General features: G+C 43.1%; 2 protein-coding genes across 3 annotated transcripts in view; both read right to left on the bottom strand.

The window, feature by feature from the left end:
• The window catches only part of LOC119916283 (TBC1 domain family member 12-like), a 30047-nt gene extending 23303 nt beyond the window's left edge, over positions 1-6744 (bottom strand). For both annotated transcript variants that reach the window (XM_038736247.1, XM_038736248.1), the window contains exons 1-2: positions 6383-6744; positions 4245-4813 (exon numbers count right to left, since the gene is read on the bottom strand). In XM_038736247.1, the coding sequence (XP_038592175.1) occupies positions 4245-4801 (557 nt within the window). In that variant the 5' untranslated portion in view covers positions 4802-4813; positions 6383-6744. The remainder of the gene's footprint in view (positions 1-4244; positions 4814-6382) is intronic.
• Positions 6745-7551: 807 nt separating this feature from the next.
• Positions 7552-14780, bottom strand: si:ch211-207i20.2 (uncharacterized protein LOC568537 homolog). The gene is made up of 5 exons (XM_038736249.1): positions 14406-14780; positions 13461-13620; positions 13307-13365; positions 13075-13171; positions 7552-9105 (listed from the first exon to the last, which is right to left on the bottom strand). The coding sequence occupies exons 1-5, from the start codon at positions 14529-14531 to the stop codon at positions 8093-8095; spliced, it is 1455 nt and encodes a 484-aa protein (XP_038592177.1). The 5' UTR covers positions 14532-14780; the 3' UTR covers positions 7552-8092.
• Between the last annotated feature and the right edge of the window lie 4213 nt (positions 14781-18993).

Raw genomic sequence — 18993 nt, 5'->3', positions numbered from 1 at the left:
TATGTAGTGTTGATCTGGTATCGATGTTGTATTTATGTAGAATATATGTAGTATTGATGTAGTATTGATCTAGTATTGATGTAGAACATATGTAGTGTTGATCTGGTATCGATGTTGTATTTATGTAGAATATATGTAGTATTGATGTAGTATTGATCTAGTATTGATGTAGAATATATGTAGTATTGATGTAGTATTGATCTAGTATTGATGTAGAATATATGTAGTATTGATCTAGTATTGATGTAGAATATATGTAGTATTGATCTGGTATCGATGTTGTATTTATGTAGAATATATGTAGTGTTGATCTGGTATCGATGTTGTATTTATGTAGAATATATGTAGTATTGATGTAGTATTGATCTAGTATTGATGTAGAACATATGTAGTATTGATCTGGTATCGATGTTGTATTTATGTAGAATATATGTAGTGTTGACGTAGTATTGATGTAGTATTGATCTGGTATCGATGTTGTATTTATGTAGAATATATGTAGTATTGACGTAGTATTGATGTAGTATTGATCTGGTATCAATGTTGTATTTATGTAGAATATATGTAGTGTTGATCTGGTATCGATGTTGTATTTATGTAGAATATATGTAGTGTTGACGTAGTATTGATCTAGTATTGACGTAATATTGACGTAGTATTGATCTGGTATCGATGATGTATTTATGTAGAATATATGTAGTGTTGACGTAGAATTGATCAGTATTGATGCTGAATTAATATAGTATTGATCTAGTATTGACGTAGTATTGATCTGGTATCGATGTTGTATTTATGTAGAATATATGTAGTGTTGACGTAGTATTGATCTAGTGTTGACGTCGAATTGATCAGTATTGATGCTGAATTAATATATTATTGACGTAGTATTGACGTAGTATTGATCTGGTATCGATGTTGTATTTATGTAGAATATATGTAGTGTTGATGTAGTATTGATCTAGTGTTGACGTAGAATTGATCAGTATTGATGCTGAATTAATATATTATTGACGTAGTATTGACGTAGTATTGACGTAGTATTGATCTGGTATCGATGTTGTATTTATGTAGAATATATGTAGTGTTGATGTAGTATTGATCTAGTGTTGACGTAGAATTGATCAGTATTGATGCTGAATTAATATAGTATTGACGTAGTATTGACGTAGTATTGATCTGGTATCGATGTTGTATTTATGTAGAATATATGTAGTGTTGACGTAGTATTGATGTAGTATTGATCTGGTATCGATGTTGTATTTATGTAGAATATATGTAGTATTGATCTGGTGTTGACGTAGAATTGATCAGTATTGATGCTGAATTAATATAGTATTGATCTAGTATTGACGTAGTATTGATCTGGTAGCGATGTTGTATTTATGTAGAATATATGTAGTGTTGACGTAGTATTGATGTAGTATTGATCTGGTATCGATGTTGTATTTATGTAGAATATATGTAGTATTGATCTGGTGTTGACGTAGAATTGATCAGTATTGATGCTGAATTAATATAGTATTGATCTAGTATTGACGTAGTATTGACGTAGTATTGATCTGGTATCGATGTTGTATTTATGTAGAATATATGTAGTGTTGACGTAGTATTGATCTAGTGTTGACGTAGAATTGATCAGTATTGATGCTGAATTAATATAGTATTGATCTAGTATTGACGTAGTATTGATCTGGTATCGATGTTGTATTTATGTAGAATATATGTAGTATTGATGTAGTATTGATGTAGTATTGATGTAGTATTGATGTAGAACATATGTAGTATTGATCTGGTATCGATGTTGTATTTATGTAGAATATATGTAGTGTTGACGTAGTATTGATGTAGTATTGATCTGGTATCGATGTTGTATTTATGCAGAATATATGTAGTATTGATGTAGTATTGATCTGGTATCGATGTTGTATTTATGTAGAATATATGTAGTATTGACGTAGTATTGATGTAGTATTGATCTGGTATCGATGTTGTATTTATGTAGAATATATGTAGTATTGACGTAGTATTGATGTAGTATTGATCTGGTATCGATGTTGTATTTATGTAGAATATATGTAGTGTTGATCTGGTATCGATGTTGTATTTATGTAGAATATATGTAGTATTGACGTAGTATTGATGTAGTATTGATCTGGTATCGATGTTGTATTTATGTAGAATATATGTAGTGTTGACGTAGTATTGATGTAGTATTGATCTGGTATCGATGTTGTATTTATGTAGAACATATGTAGTATTGATCTGGTAGCGATGTTGTATTTATGTAGAATATATGTAGTATTGATCTGGTATCGATGTTGTATTTATGTAGAATATATGTAGTGTTGACGTAGTATTGATGTAGTATTGATCTGGTATCGATGTTGTATTTATGTAGAATATATGTAGTATTGACGTAGTATTGATGTAGTATTGATCTGGTATCGATGTTGTATTTATGTAGAATATATGTAGTGTTGATGTAGTATTGATCTGGTATCGATGTTGTATTTATGTAGAATATATGTAGTGTTGATGTAGTATTGATCTAGTGTTGACGTAGAATTGATCAGTATTGATGCTGAATTAATATATTGACGTAGTATTGACGTAGTATTGACGTAGTATTGATCTGGTATCGATGTTGTATTATGTAGAATATATGTAGTGTTGATGTACTTTTGATCTAGTGTTGACGTAGAATTGATCAGTATTGATGCTGAATTAATATAGTATTGACGTAGTATTGACGTAGTATTGATCTGGTATCGATGTTGTATTTATGTAGAATATATGTAGTGTTGACGTAGTATTGATGTAGTATTGATCTGGTATCGATGTTGTATTTATGTAGAATATATGTAGTATTGATCTGGTGTTGACGTAGAATTGATCAGTATTGATGCTGAATTAATATAGTATTGATCTAGTATTGACGTAGTATTGATCTGGTAGCGATGTTGTATTTATGTAGAATATATGTAGTGTTGACGTAGTATTGATGTAGTATTGATCTGGTATCGATGTTGTATTTATGTAGAATATATGTAGTATTGATCTGGTGTTGACGTAGAATTGATCAGTATTGATGCTGAATTAACATAGTATTGATCTAGTATTGACGTAGTGTTGACATAGTATTGACGTAGTATTGACGTAGTATTGATCTGGTATCGATGTTGTATTTATGTAGAATATATGTAGTGTTGACGTAGTATTGATCTAGTGTTGACGTAGAATTGATCAGTATTGATGCTGAATTAATATAGTATTGATCTAGTATTGACGTAGTATTGACGTAGTATTGATCTGGTATCGATGTTGTATTTATGTAGAATATATGTAGTATTGATGTAGTATTGATGTAGAACATATGTAGTATTGATCTGGTATCGATGTTGTATTTATGTAGAATATATGTAGTGTTGACGTAGTATTGATGTAGTATTGATCTGGTATCGATGTTGTATTTATGCAGAATATATGTAGTATTGATGTAGTATTGATCTGGTATCGATGTTGTATTTATGTAGAATATATGTAGTATTGACGTAGTATTGATGTAGTATTGATCTGGTATCGATGTTGTATTTATGTAGAATATATGTAGTATTGACGTAGTATTGATGTAGTATTGATCTGGTATCGATGTTGTATTTATGTAGAATATATGTAGTGTTGATCTGGTATCGATGTTGTATTTATGTAGAATATATGTAGTGTTGACGTAGTATTGATGTAGTATTGATGTAGTATTGATCTGGTATCGATGTTGTATTTATGTAGAATATATGTAGTATTGACGTAGTATTGATGTAGTATTGATCTGGTATCGATGTTGTATTTATGTAGAATATATGTAGTGTTGATGTAGTATTGATCTGGTATCGATGTTGTATTTATGTAGAATATATGTAGTATTGACGTAGTATTGATGTAGTATTGATCTGGTATCGATGTTGTATTTATGTAGAATATATGTAGTATTGACGTAGTATTGATGTAGTATTGATCTAGTATTGTTGTAGTATTGACGTAGCATTGATGTAGAATTGATGTTTTATCATGTAGAATTTATGTAGTATTGACTTGTTTTGATGTAGTATTGATCAGTATTGATGTAGAATATATGTAGTATTGATCTGGTATCGATGTTGTATTTATGTAGAATATATGTAGTGTTGATGTAGTATTGATGTAGTATTGACGTAGTATTGATGTAGAATTGATCGTGTCTGATTTACCTGTTGAAGTACTCGGCGATCCCCGGTCTCCTGGACTGCAGCTCAGACTCTGGACCTCTGTTGTCCCGCACCATCTGAACCGGAGCGCCCTGCCTACGAGCGCACTCGAATGTGTTCCTGGTGCAAGCGGTGGCGGCAACTGGGTTCAGCTCACCTGGCGGTGGCAGGTCCGTGATGAAGGTGTCATCATCAGAGTCGACTTCTGGTAGGTCAGCGGTCACATCTGCCTCCAGTGTGTCTGAGTCAGAGTCTGAGGGGGGGCTCACAAGGTTTATGTCTACCTGGGCGCCATCTGAAGAGGCGGGCTCATCCGGGTAGCGGTAGATGCCTTGGGTAGCCCCGCCCCCACACCGATCATCCCCATCCAGTCTGTGACAGTGGTTAACCTCTGGACTGATCTGGTCTGTTTGGGTGACATCATCTCTCAGACTCAGACTCTGACCTCGGGCGATGACATCAGCAGAGGAGGAGGGGTGGTGATGATGATGATGTTGACATGGTGAGGAGTCGTTGCTGACAGTCACCGGTGAAGAGGACGCATCATCGCTGCCTTCCATCTCAGCGTGAAGCTACACAGAGCAAACATGCGCATCTTACTTTGAAAGGCTCATGGTCATTACATCACAGAACATCAAGCGTCTTATTTTGAAGGGCTCATGGTCATTACATCACAGAACACCATGCGTCTTACTTTGAAGGGCTCGTGGTTTTAATTAGTTGAGCATTCGTCCGAGGTGTCCGCAGCTGTCTGTGTGCACGTCTGCTTCAGAGAATATTCGAGCCTTAAATCTGCCGCAGCTCATTTACTTCATGCTTAATAATAATAATAATGCATTACCTTTCAATAGCGCTTTATCACAGACACTCAAAGCACTTCAGAGTCGGGGGGGACTCCAATTTGTGTCCCCCCCCGGGTGATGCACAGCAGCCATTTTTGAACATGCTCACCACACATCAGCTTGAGGCGGAGAAGGAGGGAAACATTGAGCCAGTTACCCTGGGATCTTATTATTAGGGCCTGAGGGAAGACCGCCCCCTACTGGCCCACCAACACCTTTTCCAGCAGCAACTTAGTTTTTCCAGGAGGTACTGGCCAAGCCCAAACCTGCTTAGCTTCAGTCACTGAGCAGAAGCAGGCCACACGTTGGTGTGGCTGCTGGCTGCTGTTCTGTTCGTTAAAATTCTCTTTACGTGATTGGTCGGCTGGGTAGCCTCGCAATGCCTCCGAGCCGACAGGAAGTGCCCGTGCTTTGAAGTAACTTTTACTAGCAGCCAAAATGGCGGCTGTAACACGGTGGATCAATATATTTGACCGTCACAACCCGAGCGAAATGACTCGCTATCAGAATGTGATCCACTCTGTCGGTAACATTTGAAAAGGCTACACCAGCAGCACGTTTACAACTTTACCCCTATTCATGTTAGCGGAGCGCTAAACGGGAAATTAACCTGCTCGGCCGGCAAAAGTCAACACAGTGGACGCTGTAGCGCTACTGCCAACTAGTGTTTGGGGGTGTAATTGCAGATTGACGGACACATGGACACACAAGTATAAATGCATGGCTACATGCGTAGCCTGCGGCGTAGCTATGCACGCAGACCCTACGCAGGAGTATAAATCAAGCTTAACGGTTTGTTGCGGGTCTCTGCAGCGTTTCCTGCCTTGCTTAGCGGAGCTCAGGTGGTTCTGGTTTAATAATACAGTTATTAATAACAATTTATTAATAAACTTAATTAATTACTGAGATAAACTTTATAAATAAATGTTTAATAAAAAACATTATTAATAACAATGTAATAATAATAAAGTTGAATTAATAATATTAATTTAAAAATACACTTTATTGGTACAAAAACTGCAGCTTAAAGTGCTTCACAACAAACGAAATGACCGTATCCACCTTCAACATGTACATAATGTGAATAATAGTTTACTCCTGCATCCTTTGCACTCTGCTCACTGCACTATTTGTCAATATGTCTATATTGTTTTGTTCATAGTGTGTATATTAGTGTTGTCTATACTGTAGTTTGTGTCTGATTTTATTTTATTATTGTGTTATGGTATTTTTGTACGAGTAAGCACATCATGAGCAATGTACAATCCTGAGTCAAATTCCTTGTATGTGAACACATACCTGGCAATAAAGCGGATTCTGATGACCGAGTCACCGCTTATTAACTTCCAGGTGACCTTTTATTTTGAAGGGAGCCCCGCTGGTTTTAAAGGTCTTATTTTGAAGGTCTGGTTGCCGGTAACAGTCGGTAACTTGTCTCACCTCTCCGGATCTTCTCTCAGCGGTGCACGGCAGAAACAAACCCGGCCGCGGCGCCTCCTCCTCGGTGAACGGACGGCGGAGTCCTCCGGAGCATCACACCGGGACACAGAGCCGTCAGGCCGGCAGAGTGACGGCCGCTGCGGCGGCTCTCACCGGCGCTGACAGGTGAGCTCGGGGCGGAGAGGCGCCATGTTCAGACGTCCGGTGACGTACAGAGGGCTACGTCAGCCTGACGTCAGATGGATTAGACTTTCCTAAAGGTGAAGAGGCCGTTTTGTTCCGTCTGTTGTTGCCTTCAGTAAGTTATGGTGTCAGTCGTTTGTAAGCCGGTGAGGACAGCCAAGAGATACCTGACGATGCACGTGGCTCCAGGAGAACTAATGACAAAATATTTTAACAGTATTTTGAGGAAATATTCGATAATGAAATATGAGTGGGGGGGTCATTTCCTGCCTTCTGTTGAAAATGTTTTTATTTATATTCAGTTCAGTTTTATTTATATAGCGCCACAACAACAGTTATCTCAGAGCACCTATCATAAAGAGCAGGTCTAGACCGTACTCTGATGATGAATCACAGATGAAGGGAATATAACTGAATACAACTCGGTGCGGCCCTGTGATGGACTGGCGACCTGTCCAGGGTGCAGGTTGGCGATGGATGGATGGGTAATTGGGTGTTCAGCATTGTATTGCAGGTTTTCTTACTGTGCAAAGTAAACTTTCTCAGAGCGCTCTGACTCCGCCCCCAGAGCTCAGCAGGCAGGTGAGATGAGGAACAGGTGATCGTTAGGTAGAGCGCAGAGGACCGGCCCACTTCAAGCACGTTTCCAATTCATCTAACTGTTTAAAGAACCAAATGTTTCACTGACACTGAATCCATCTGAAATATTTTGCTTTGGTAATTTTTACTAAAACGCATCTGCTCAAATATAAAATGTAAAATAACTTCAGTAAAAACACATTATGATGTCATTATGTTAGACGGGTTGAGATTGGATCACAAGATCAATATCACACACTGAAGAGTCATGTGACCAGTTGTTCAGGTTTATTATTTTACAAATGAAAAATATCTTCTATTAAATTATAAAAAGCAGCCACGTGCCTGTTTGCACATTTACAGACACTCTGAGCAACATAACAAACGTAACTTAAATTCACGGTTTCAACCAATCAGAATGCAGTACTGTAGTGGGCAGGGCTTACATCAGGTGACTTAATTTCTTCCATATTAAATGATTGAACCGTCCAATCAGAGCGCTTCAGACCCTGTTACCGGGCGAGTTTCAGAGATTTAAATGTGACCAGGTCCTGCAGTTATGGTACAGTCGTCCCCATGGCAACCGCCAATGAGGCTCATGGGTACTGTAGTGTTTAAAAGGATAGAAGGACAGATCTGTTCAAAGGAAGGGCCCCGCCCACTAAGCATTACCTCAGGAGGAAATAGTACCTGAACCAGAGGCCCCACCCACCTCAACACGTCGTAGCCCTGATTGCTTAACGGCCCCACTTCCTGTTCAACAAACATTTTATTTTGTAAAATCCAACATGGCTCCCGGCTGCGCCTTCACGCGTAGCCGCACTTGTGCAGCTTCAGGTTGCGCTGGTCCGAGTATCGCTTCCCGCACTTGTCGCAGATGTACTGCTTGCCGCCGGCGTGCACGTGCCTCTTGTGCGTCCTCAGGTGGCTGCCCTGGCTGAAGGTCTTGCCGCAGATGTCGCAGGTGTACGGCTTCTCGCCGGTATGGACGCGCAGGTGCAGCTTCAGGCTGTTGGCGTTGTTGAACTTCTTGTCGCAGGAGCCGCAGGCGAACGGGCGCTCCTTGGAGTGCGTGCGGCCGTGTGAGATCAGGCTGCTCTGCTGGCTGAACGTCTTGCCGCACTCCTGGCAGCTGAACGGACGCTCGCCAGTGTGGGTCCTCCGGTGGATCTTCAGGTTGACCGACTGGCGGAAGCTCTTCCCGCAGAGGTCGCAGCTGAACGGCCGCACGCCGCTGTGGATCCTCTGGTGGTTCTTGAGGTTGACGGCGTGGCGGAAGGTTTTAGGGCACTGCTCACATTTTAAGGGTTTCTGTCCGGTGTGGATGAGCTCGTGTGTTTTCAGCGTGACACCGCGGGTGAAGCCTTTCCCACACACGCCGCAGACAAAGATCTTCTTGCCTGTGTGCGTGTGCGCGTGGCGGTGCAGGTTCTGCAGCACGTTGAAGCGGCGGCCGCACACCTCGCAGGCGTAGGGCTTCTCTCCAGTGTGGATGACGGCGTGCGTCTTGAGCTGCGTCTGCTTGGAGAAACACTTGCCGCACTGCGGACACTCGTACGGCCGCTCGCCGGTGTGCGTCCGCATGTGGCTGCGCAGACTCTGCCTCTGACGGAAAGCCCGGCCGCAGTCGCTGCAGCAGAACGGCTTCTCGCCTGTGTGGATGCGGTAATGAGACTTCAGGTTGCTCTGGGACGTGAAGGATTTACCGCACGCCGTGCACATGAAGTATTTCCACGCCACGCTCTGCAGAAGAAACTCCGCGCTGGACACCTTCTGCTGGAGGTCAGAGGTCACCGGCTCCACGGCTTCAAGTCGAGCTCCTGGAAGAAACACAGAACAAGTCAGACGCTCGCGTGCAGATAAATCTGCCTGAACTCTGTGCCGTCAGCCAGGTGGGACTACTTCCTGTTTTCAAAAAGAAATGTAACGATGAAATAAAACAAAATTCAATTCAGTTTTATTTATATAGCGCCAAATCACAACAACAGTTATCTCACAGCGCTTTTCATAAAGAGCAGGTCTAGACCGTACTCTGTGATGTTATTTACAGAAGCCCAACAGTTCCCACCAAGAACAGCACTAGGAGACAGAGGCAAGGAAAAACTTCCTTTAAGAGGCAGAAACCTCGAGCAGAACCATGACTCAGGGTGGGCGACCATCTGTCTCCACCGGTTGGGGTGAAGGGGGGGGTGATTATAATAACAATAAGACTAGTAACAATAGTCGTTGTAGCAGAGGGTGTCGAGCAGGAACACGGGGGCAGCAGGTGACCCGCAACCACAGATCCAGACTCCACAGCTCCAGAGCCAGAAAACCTGCAGGAAGTGATAGGAGGAGAGAGGAGAGGGACGAGAAAGCACAAGACTACCAGAAAGGGGAGAAGTTGTGTTAGTAACATGCAATAATGGGATGAGGTTGCATACAGAGGGAGAGAAAGTAGAGGAGAGAGGAGCTCAGTGCATCATGGGAAATCCCCCGGCAGTCTAGGCCTATAGCAGCATAACTAAGGGATGGTTCAGGACTCACCTGAGCCAGCCCTAACTATAAGCTTTATCAAAGAGGAAAGTCTTAAGCCTACTCTTAAATGTGGAGATGGTGTCTGCCTCCTGAACCCAAACTGGAACCTGGTTCCACAGGAGAGGAGCTTGATAGCTGAACGCTCTGGCTCCTAGTCTACTTTTGGAGACTCTAGGAACCACAAGTAACCCTGCATTCTGGGAGCGCAGTGCTCTGGTGGGGTAGTAAGGTACTATGAGCTCTTTAAGATAAGATGGTGCCTGACCATTAAGAGCTTTGTAGGTAAGAAGAATGATTTTAAATTCTATTCTGGATTTTACTGGAAGCCAATGCAGAGAAGCTAAAACAGGAGAAATGTGATCTCTTTTCCTGGTTCCTGTCAGAACACGTGCTGCAGCATTCTGGATCAGCTGAAGAGTCTTAATGGACTTTTTCGATCATGCCATCAAGGGAAACTATATGTTTAGATAATGCGTCACGTAGGTGCTTAGGCCCCAGAACAATAACTTCAGTTTTAACATTAGAAAATTACAGGTTATCCAGGTTTTAACATCCTGAAGGCACATTTGAAGTTTAGCTAACTGATGAGTTTCATCTGGCTTGATCGATAGATATAACTGAGTATCATCTGCATAACAATGAAAGCTTATGGAATGTTTCCTGATAATATTGCCTAAAGGAAGCATATATAAAGTGAAGAGGATTGGTCCGAGGACAGATCCTTGAGGAACTCCATGAGTAACTTTGGCGTGCATGGAGGACTCATTGTTAACATGTACAAACTGAAATCGATCTGATAAATAGGACTTAAACCAGCTTAGAGTGGTTCCTTTAATGCCAATGAAATGTTCCAGTCTCTGCAATAGGATCTGATGGTCAATGGTATCAAATGCAGCACTAAGATCTAGTAAAAGTCCTTTGTCTGATGCAATAAGGAGGTCGTTAGTAATTTTCACCAGTGCTGTCTCTGTGCTATGATGAGCTCTAAATCCTGACTGAAAATCCTCAAATAAACTATTGCTCTGTAGAAAGTCACACAGCTGTTTAGCAACTGCTTTCTCCAGAACCTTAGAGAGAAATGGAAGGTTAGATATAGGTCTATAGTTGGCTAAAACATCCGGATCAAGTTTGGGCTTTTTCAGAAGAGGTTTAATTACAGCTACTTTAAAGTACTGTGGTACATAGCCTGTTGATAAAGATAGATTGATCATATCTAGTATAGAGGTGCTGACTAAGGGTAAAACATCTTTAAGCAGCCTAGTCGGGATGGGGTCTAAGAGGCAGGTTGATGGTTTAGATGAAGAAATTATTGAAGTTAGTTGGTAAAGATTGAGGGAAGCAAAACAGTCTAAACATGTATCTGGTTCTACAGCTGTTTCTAAGGTTCCTGAGTTAGAGATAAGTTGGTGCCATTGAGGGCAGGTCTTGGTGAATTTTGTCTCTAATAGCTAGAATTTTATCATTAAAGAAGCTCATGAAGTCGTAACTACTGAGAGCTATGGGAATACTTGGCTCAATAGAGCTGTGACTCTCTGTCAGCCTGGCTACAGTGCTGAAAAGAAACCTGGGGTTGTTCCTATTTTCCTCTATTAATGACGAGTAGTACGCTGCTCTGGCATTACGGAGGGCCTTCCTATAAGTTTTAAGACTATCTTGCCAAATTAAACGAGAATTTTCCACTTTGGTGGAACGCCAATTCCTCTCAGTTTCCGTGATATTTGCTTTAATTTGCGAGTTTCAGTATTATACCATGGAGCTAACCGTCTTTGTTTTAGTATTTTCTTTTTTAGAGGGGCTACAGAGTCGAGTGTCATTCGCAGCGAGCCTGCAGCACTATCAACAAGATGATCGATTTGGGAGGGACTGAAATTAGCATAGGAGTCCTCCGTTACTTTGTGACTAGATAATGAATTTAGAGCTGATGGAATCGCATCCTTAAATTTAGCTACAGCACTATCAGACAGACATCTTGTATAGAAATTTTTGCCCAATGGCGAGTAGTTCAGCAATACAAACTCAAAAGTTATCAAACAGTGGTCGGATAAAGAGGGATTCTGTGGGAACACCACTAAATGTTCAATTTCAATACCATACACCAAAACAAGGTCGAGGGTGTGGTTAAAACAGTGAGTCGGTTCATGAACACTCTGAGAGAAGCCAATGGAATCTAACAGAGAGATAAACGCAGTACTGAAGCTGTCATTCTCAACGTCCACATGAATATTAAAATCCCCTACAATAATAACTTTGTCCGTTTTAAGGACTAAAGTTGACAAAAACTCTGCAAATTCAGATAAGAATTCAGATACGGGCCAGGTGCTCGGTACACTATAACAAAGAGAATTGGTTGCAGTGATTTCCAACTTGGGTGCGAAAGACCAAGAACAAGACTTTCAAATGAGTTATAGTTTAGTTTAGGTTTAGAGCTGATTAGTAGGCTAGAGTCGAAGATAGCTGCAACTCCACCTCCTCGGCCTGTGCCTCGAGGAATGTGAGTATTAATATGACTGGGAGGGGTGGATTCATTTAGGCTAACATATTCTCCATCACCCAGCCAGGTTTCAGTAAGACCAAATAAATCAATATCATAATCTGATATTAGTTCATTTACTAGTACACCTTTAGAAGAGAGAGATCTGATGTTTAAGAGTCCACATTTAACTCTCCTATTCGTTTGCACTATTGCTCTTGTGGTTTTAATTTTTATGAGGTTTTTATGCACAGCTCCTCTTCTGTTTACCTTTTTAAATAATTTCGATGGTCGGGGGCAGACACCGTCACTATAGGATTTTCACTAAGTAACTCCTGAAATGGAGGAGCAGAGAAGTGTGTTAGACTGTGACTCTGCCTCCTGGTCTCAACTCTGGGTTGTCATGGATTTGGTCCACTAATAAACTTGGCCAGATTTCTAGAAATGAGAGCTGCTCCTTCCCAAGTGGGATGGATGCCGTCTCTCCGGATCAGACCAGGTCTTCCCCAGAAAGTCTGCCAATGATCAACAAAGCCCACATCGTTTGCTGGACACCACCTCGACAACCAGCGGCGGAAAGACGACATGCGGCTATACATGTCATCACTGGTCAGATTTGACAGGGGTCCAGAGAAAACTCAAAAAAAAAAAATCAAACTGTTACCGTCTTTTTACTGTACTGGGTTCTATGAAAGCAACTGCTCGCTTCAGGCCGCTTATTACATCACAGCCAACGGCCATCGTTTAACTGTGATATAGCAAGCGATGAGGGACAGGTACTGATCGGGGACCAGGTACTCACTCTCAGCGATGGCTCCCAGGTCGATGTTGCCGTGTTCGTCTTTAACCGTCACTGCCAGGACAAACGGATTTTCACTTCCCTCCTCCTCTAGTTTGGTCTGCAGCAACACAACAGACAGACATCAGGTCAGTGAAGGCATCACGGCTGCACAGGCGGGTCTGTGAAGGCATCACGGCTGCACAGGTGAGTCTGTGAAGGCAACACGGCTGCACAGGTGAGTCAGCAGTCTTACCTGAGCGGATCTGTGTGCGTCGGAGCTCTCGAGACGAATCCCGTACGAGTGTTCGACCTCTGTGACGGACAAATGACGTTAGTATGACATCATCACGTGGCAGCTTTCCTGTCTGGTGCGTTTGACTGACAGGGGGCGGATCCCGCTTACGTACCGACACGTGCGCTGCTGAGGACGTTGAGGACGCTGGTCTGCGGTCTCTTGCCGCCCCTCCTGGACTCAAGCTGCCCCAGCAGTTGGGCTTCGTCCACGATGTTCAGGATCTTCCCCAGAGCCTCGTTCCCCAGAGTCTCCATGACGGCGGCGAACAGCACCTGACGCAGGTCAAAGGTCAAACAGACACCGTCACACACGCTGCTGACACACAGGCTGTTTACCAGACAACAACAGAACCAGAACCAGTTCCATTATCACACGAGACTTCATCACGTCGGACACGTCGGCTGAAACAGCAGCAGACAGACAGGAAGTGACATCACAGCAACATGACGAGGACGTGACGCAGCAACAGATCGAGTTTTACGAAGCGGTTCCTGTTTCTTTGGTTTTTATCGACGGCTGTGATTAAGAGCGAACACTCGCAGCAGCAGGGAGAGAAGAGAAAGTTCTGGCTCTCACGCAGACCGGCGCCCGGTCTGGTTGATGGCGGCCGAGCGGCAGGACCTGGCTTTAAGGGCTCTGGTGCTCTTCATGTTGTTACTACAAGTCACTGTGATCGCACTCACACCACGGTCTACTCGCTCTTTGGTCGTCAAGGCTGGAAACGCATAAACCTCCCAGAAACAAACTGGGAAGTGGGCGGTTAAAGTCCTGGAGGCGTCTTCAGCGGGACTCGGACCACGTGTTTTTATTCTGTTGACTGAGCTCAGGGCTGGGAGGGAGACCCGGGTCTCAGTCTGACTCTTTATAGGCTCTAAACTGTCTGAAGCTGAATCTGCGGAGCGACTACACTCCTTTACGTTGAGTCTGAAACACAAAGTAAAACTTTTCATTTCGAGAGAAGAAAAGTGAATCCGACACTTTCAAAATGAAAAAAACCTGATACGGACCGGGTCCCCGGGTCCCCGGGTCCCCGGGTCCAGCCGCCCCCCCTGCTCACCATCTTGTCCCGGCTGTCGGCCTGCGCTCCGCCCGGCGGAGGCGGCTCCTCTGCGGTCCGGGGCTGCCGGTCCTCCCGCACCAGCTTCTGCAGCTCCGCCACGGCGGCGTGGACCAGAGACTCCATGACGGCGGCCAGCCGGGTGTGCAGGGGGGGGGCTCATGCTGACGGCTCCCGCCCCGCGGGGAACATCGGCGGGACTCACTTGGTTCCAGGAGCAGAAACGAGTGAAAGCTGCGCTGGCTGACGGCAGGATGCAGCGGAGAGGGAGAGCCTCCGCTTCCGGTTCCGGGTCACGTCCAAGGGGGTGAGCCTGAGATCGGACAGTGAAGCCGACCAAAGCCTGCAGGCCCCAAAATGACGTCAAAACCCCGTGACACCCCGTCGCACGTGAGAGATGTGACCGTATTGCTTAGATTATAAACTCTCAGAAAAGTAAAACACGCTGCGTTGGTGTTTCACAGCTGAGCCTCGTAGGTGGGCTGATTAATCAGTGACAAACACGCTGAGCCACGAGACTTTATGTACCGGAATTACGGTGTTTCTGCCGTTGCTTTACGTCATTAAACCACGGTTACGCTGCGCGATCATGCGCAGTAGACGCTGGTGCCAACAGGAAGTAGCCCTGTAGTGGTTTTGGTCCGGAAGTGGCTTCACTGCTCTCCATTCAGACCAGTCAGATACTGTCTGTGGTCACAACACGCAGCTGATTTAGTGATGGCTATAAACAAATGGCGCAGATGGACTTTTATTAGTTCTTTTGGAAGGATATTGGAAATATTTTGTTCCAAGCACAGAGAGGAAAGCATCCAACGATTTTTTCAATTTCAATTCAATTTTATTTATATAGCGCCAAATCACAACAACAGTTATCTCACAGCGCTTTTCATAAAGAGCAGGTCTAGACCGTACTCTGTGATGATATTTACAGAAGCCCAACAGTTCCCACCAAGAGCAGCACTAGGAGACAGAGGCAAGGAAAAACTTCCTTTTAAGAGGCAGAAACCTCGAGCAGAACCATGGCTCAGGGTGGGCGACCATCTGCCTCCACCGGTTGGGGTGAAGAGAGAGAGAGAGAGAGAGAGAGAGAGAGAGAGAGAGAGAGAGGGAGGGAGGGAGGCAGCCTACACAATATCCACACAGAGGTACAGACAGTAAAGGTGATGTTGCTATAGACTAAATGAAAAATGGTACAGATATTTATAGTAGTGTTAATGGTAACCATCGTAATGTTAATGATTATAATAACAATAATAACAATAGGACCAGCAACAATAGCTGTTGCAGCACAGTGTGCCGAGCAGGAACACGGGGGCAGCAGGTGACCCGCAACCACAGATCCAGACTCCACAGCTCCAGAGCCAGAAAACCTGCAGGAAGTGATAGGAGGAGAGACGAGAGAGACGAGAAAGCACAAGACTACCGGAAAGGGGAGAAGTTGTGATCACACTGATTCCACAGCTGATAAAAGATTATTAGATAACTTGAGACCAATCACACCGCTTAATTCTGATTATAAAAGTCTTTCCGGAGCTGTTGCGGCAGGCTGAAGAATAATTAGTGAGACTCAATCCGGATTTTTGAAGAGAAGATCAACATAAATATATTTGACTACAGGAAGTGGATTTGTGTTATTTTTAGATTTCTATAAAGCATTTGATTCTGTTTCTTTCTGAAAACGCTGCATTACTTGGGTTTGGAGAGAGGTTCAGAAATGTGAATGCTGTATAATAATAACGTATAATCCACAGTTCTGCAGCTGCAGGACACGGCAGCGCAGCATTATTGGCTCTAATCTATTCTGGTCAAAAACATTGGTATTGAAGGTTTAAATGTGATGGGAAGACAACTGGAGATGACTCAACTTTGACAGTTTTCTAAGGCCTCAGGCTAAAAGCTGAACGTAGATAAATGTGAAATGATCACCTTACGTGGTTTTCCTCTGCAGTCACTATATAATATACAAATTAAGAAAGAGGTTAAATACTTGGGAATCGTTTTCTCCAAAGAGAGAAGAAGAACTGACAATATGAAAATGTGGAATCACAGTCTTTGGAAGGGTTCTGCTGTTTGTCCGGCCTTTTCTTTCCCCGTATCAGCGAGTTCGATCAAAGCAGTGAATAAAATCGCTTTTAATTTCATATGGAGAAATAGATTATATAAGGAAGACTGTGAAGATGGCGGGATGAATGTGGCTGATTTTGATGTCATGGACGATGTTTTGAACTTGAAATGGTTAAACTCCTTCCTTGAAAATAGAAAATCTTTTTGCTTTATTGTCTCCAATGCTGTCTTTCAAAAAATGGGTGGAATAGATTTTTTTCTCCGGTGTGATTATGATTGCAGCTCAATACCCGTTAAACCCTCTGCTTTCCACCAGCAAGTCCTTCTCTCTCTACTGGAAGCTAATATATAAACACAACTTCACACCTCACAACGCACCTGCTGCATTTTGGTTAATAGAAAATCTTTGAGGAGTTTGGGCAGCTGATAATGGAAATATGTTGAGTGACCTGCCAGGCCCTTTCAGATCAGTGGATAAAGAAAGTCTGCTGTACTGGGGTGAGGAAGCTTTGACTTTTGTGTTGATAAATGTACCAGCAGAGTGGAATGTTGTCCAAACCCAGTAAGAAGGACGTATGTTTTCAGGGACTTTGGAGTTGAAGAGGTGAAAAAAATAAGAAAAAATGATATTTTATTTCCACTTCCTCCCAAAGTAAAAGAAGTGAACTTCAAACTTTTAAATGAGATAAACCCAACTAACGAATCTTTGAGAGTGAGATTTAACGTTGATGTAAATAGCTGTGTCTTCTGTGAAAGGGAACGCATGTTTTTTATAGTGAATTTGTGCCGTCCTTCAGGTGTGACGCGTGCGGCCGGCTACAGTCCAGCAGGACGGAGTCTTCACCACCGACAGTAGAGTCGGTTACATTTGCTTTGTTTGTTGTGATGCTGCTGGGGAAATCTTTTCAACATAAATGTGGATTCTTTAAGACTAAACCTGCTTGAACCACTGGAAGAACGAGATAAAATGTTTGAATAAGTCACTGAAACTTGTACAAAGCAAGAAAGCACTAAAATTGGTTTCATTATTAAGCAGATTCATGTTAATTGGAGGTAGCCCTATCTTTATTTTATTTATTTACTTTTTTATGAGTTCTGTTATTTATTTATGGTCTTATTTGCCTCATCATTTGATGTCTGCTTTGTTCTTAGCTTTACCTGATGTAAAGGATGTAAGGATAGATAAAAATCCACGCGTCTGAAGTTCCTGTTTTATTCTGAAGTTCTGTCAGAAACACGAACTAAAAGCTCTTTGCTGCTAAAATATTTGGCTCTTGAGAAAGAAACATCGTTGTCTCTCGTGTGTTTAGTAGCACCGAGAACTGTAAACATCACATTTTATAAAACAACACAAAAGAGGGCGAGGATATAATTCTCAGGAAAGTGAAAACCAAACCCAAACAGCGATGAGGGATCTAAAGTCAGTCCCCTTAAAAAGAGCTGGGAGATCTGATGCCTCCACTTTTAACCACATCGATTATATGTGAGAGGGAAAAGCAGCAAGCGAAGGCTCTCCAGATTAAAGCTGCGGAGGGACGTACAACGTGTGATATTAGCTAGCCTAGCAGCAGGCGATGTTAAAGCCGTATAGGCCGTGGGCAGGAAGAGACCTTTTAAGACGGGGTGCTGCTGAAGAGGGTCATGATTCATGAGCTAGGAGTCTGAAAGACCCTCTGAGGGGCTCTCAGTGCCAGAGATGTGGACATGTAGCTTCCTTCAGCGGCTGTCAAAGTCACATCACAGCAGAAATGTGGAGAGAATGAAAAAGGAAAGAACAGTATGTTGTGCAGAGGCAATGAAGAGGGTGGCAGGGGGGCCAGTCGGGGTCACAGTGAGGGCCAGAGATCCAGCCGAGCGACTTCAAATGGCGGCTCGGTTGTGATCAGCAGGAAAGGACTGCTGGCGTTCATGAAGCAATGTGGAAAGTTACACTAGTGGCAAACAACTGCTGCAGAAAAGCTTCAAGGGAATTAACCCAAAGGAATTATGGGAACTTCCTTAGAGTCAGCGCGGATCAGAGAGCAAGTGGAAGTCAAGAGGTGGAGAGGACGGAGACGATGATGGTGACGAATGTTTTGTGTTTTCCATAATGCAGTGGAACGCTGGGAATCCTCCTCGCTCCTCGCCAGTCTGCCTGCCACCACGCCCCTCCACCCATCTCTCCCGGGCCCCCTCGGTTCCCTCGCCCTCCTCTGCCCCGCCTGCTCTTCGGCCCCCCGTCCCCCGGCGTCCCCCTCTCCCTCAGCCCCCTCTTTCCTTAATAAAACCTGTTAAAATCCGAGTGCTGCGTTTGGGTCCGTTCTGTCTAGTTCATAACAAGAGATCTGGAACCTGGTCTACAGAATGACAGTAATCCCTGTCCCCCACCGCGATGGAGCTGAAGCTGGGAATAATAAAGGAAAACATGTTGGTCGAGCAGTTTCAAAAGGTTCACAGCTCCAACAACGTAGGTGAGGTAAAGAGGAGCAGACGTATATATATATATACACACATACATACATATATATACACTATATATATATAT

Source organism: Micropterus salmoides, unplaced genomic scaffold (genome assembly GCF_014851395.1).
Source record: "Micropterus salmoides isolate LMB-PRFRI ecotype aquatic unplaced genomic scaffold, ASM1485139v1 Ms_hic_scaffold_21, whole genome shotgun sequence".
Taxonomy (NCBI): Eukaryota; Metazoa; Chordata; class Actinopteri; order Centrarchiformes; family Centrarchidae; genus Micropterus; species Micropterus salmoides.
The sequence above is the reverse complement of the archived record's forward strand: the minus strand, read 5'-3'. Positions and strand labels throughout refer to the sequence as shown.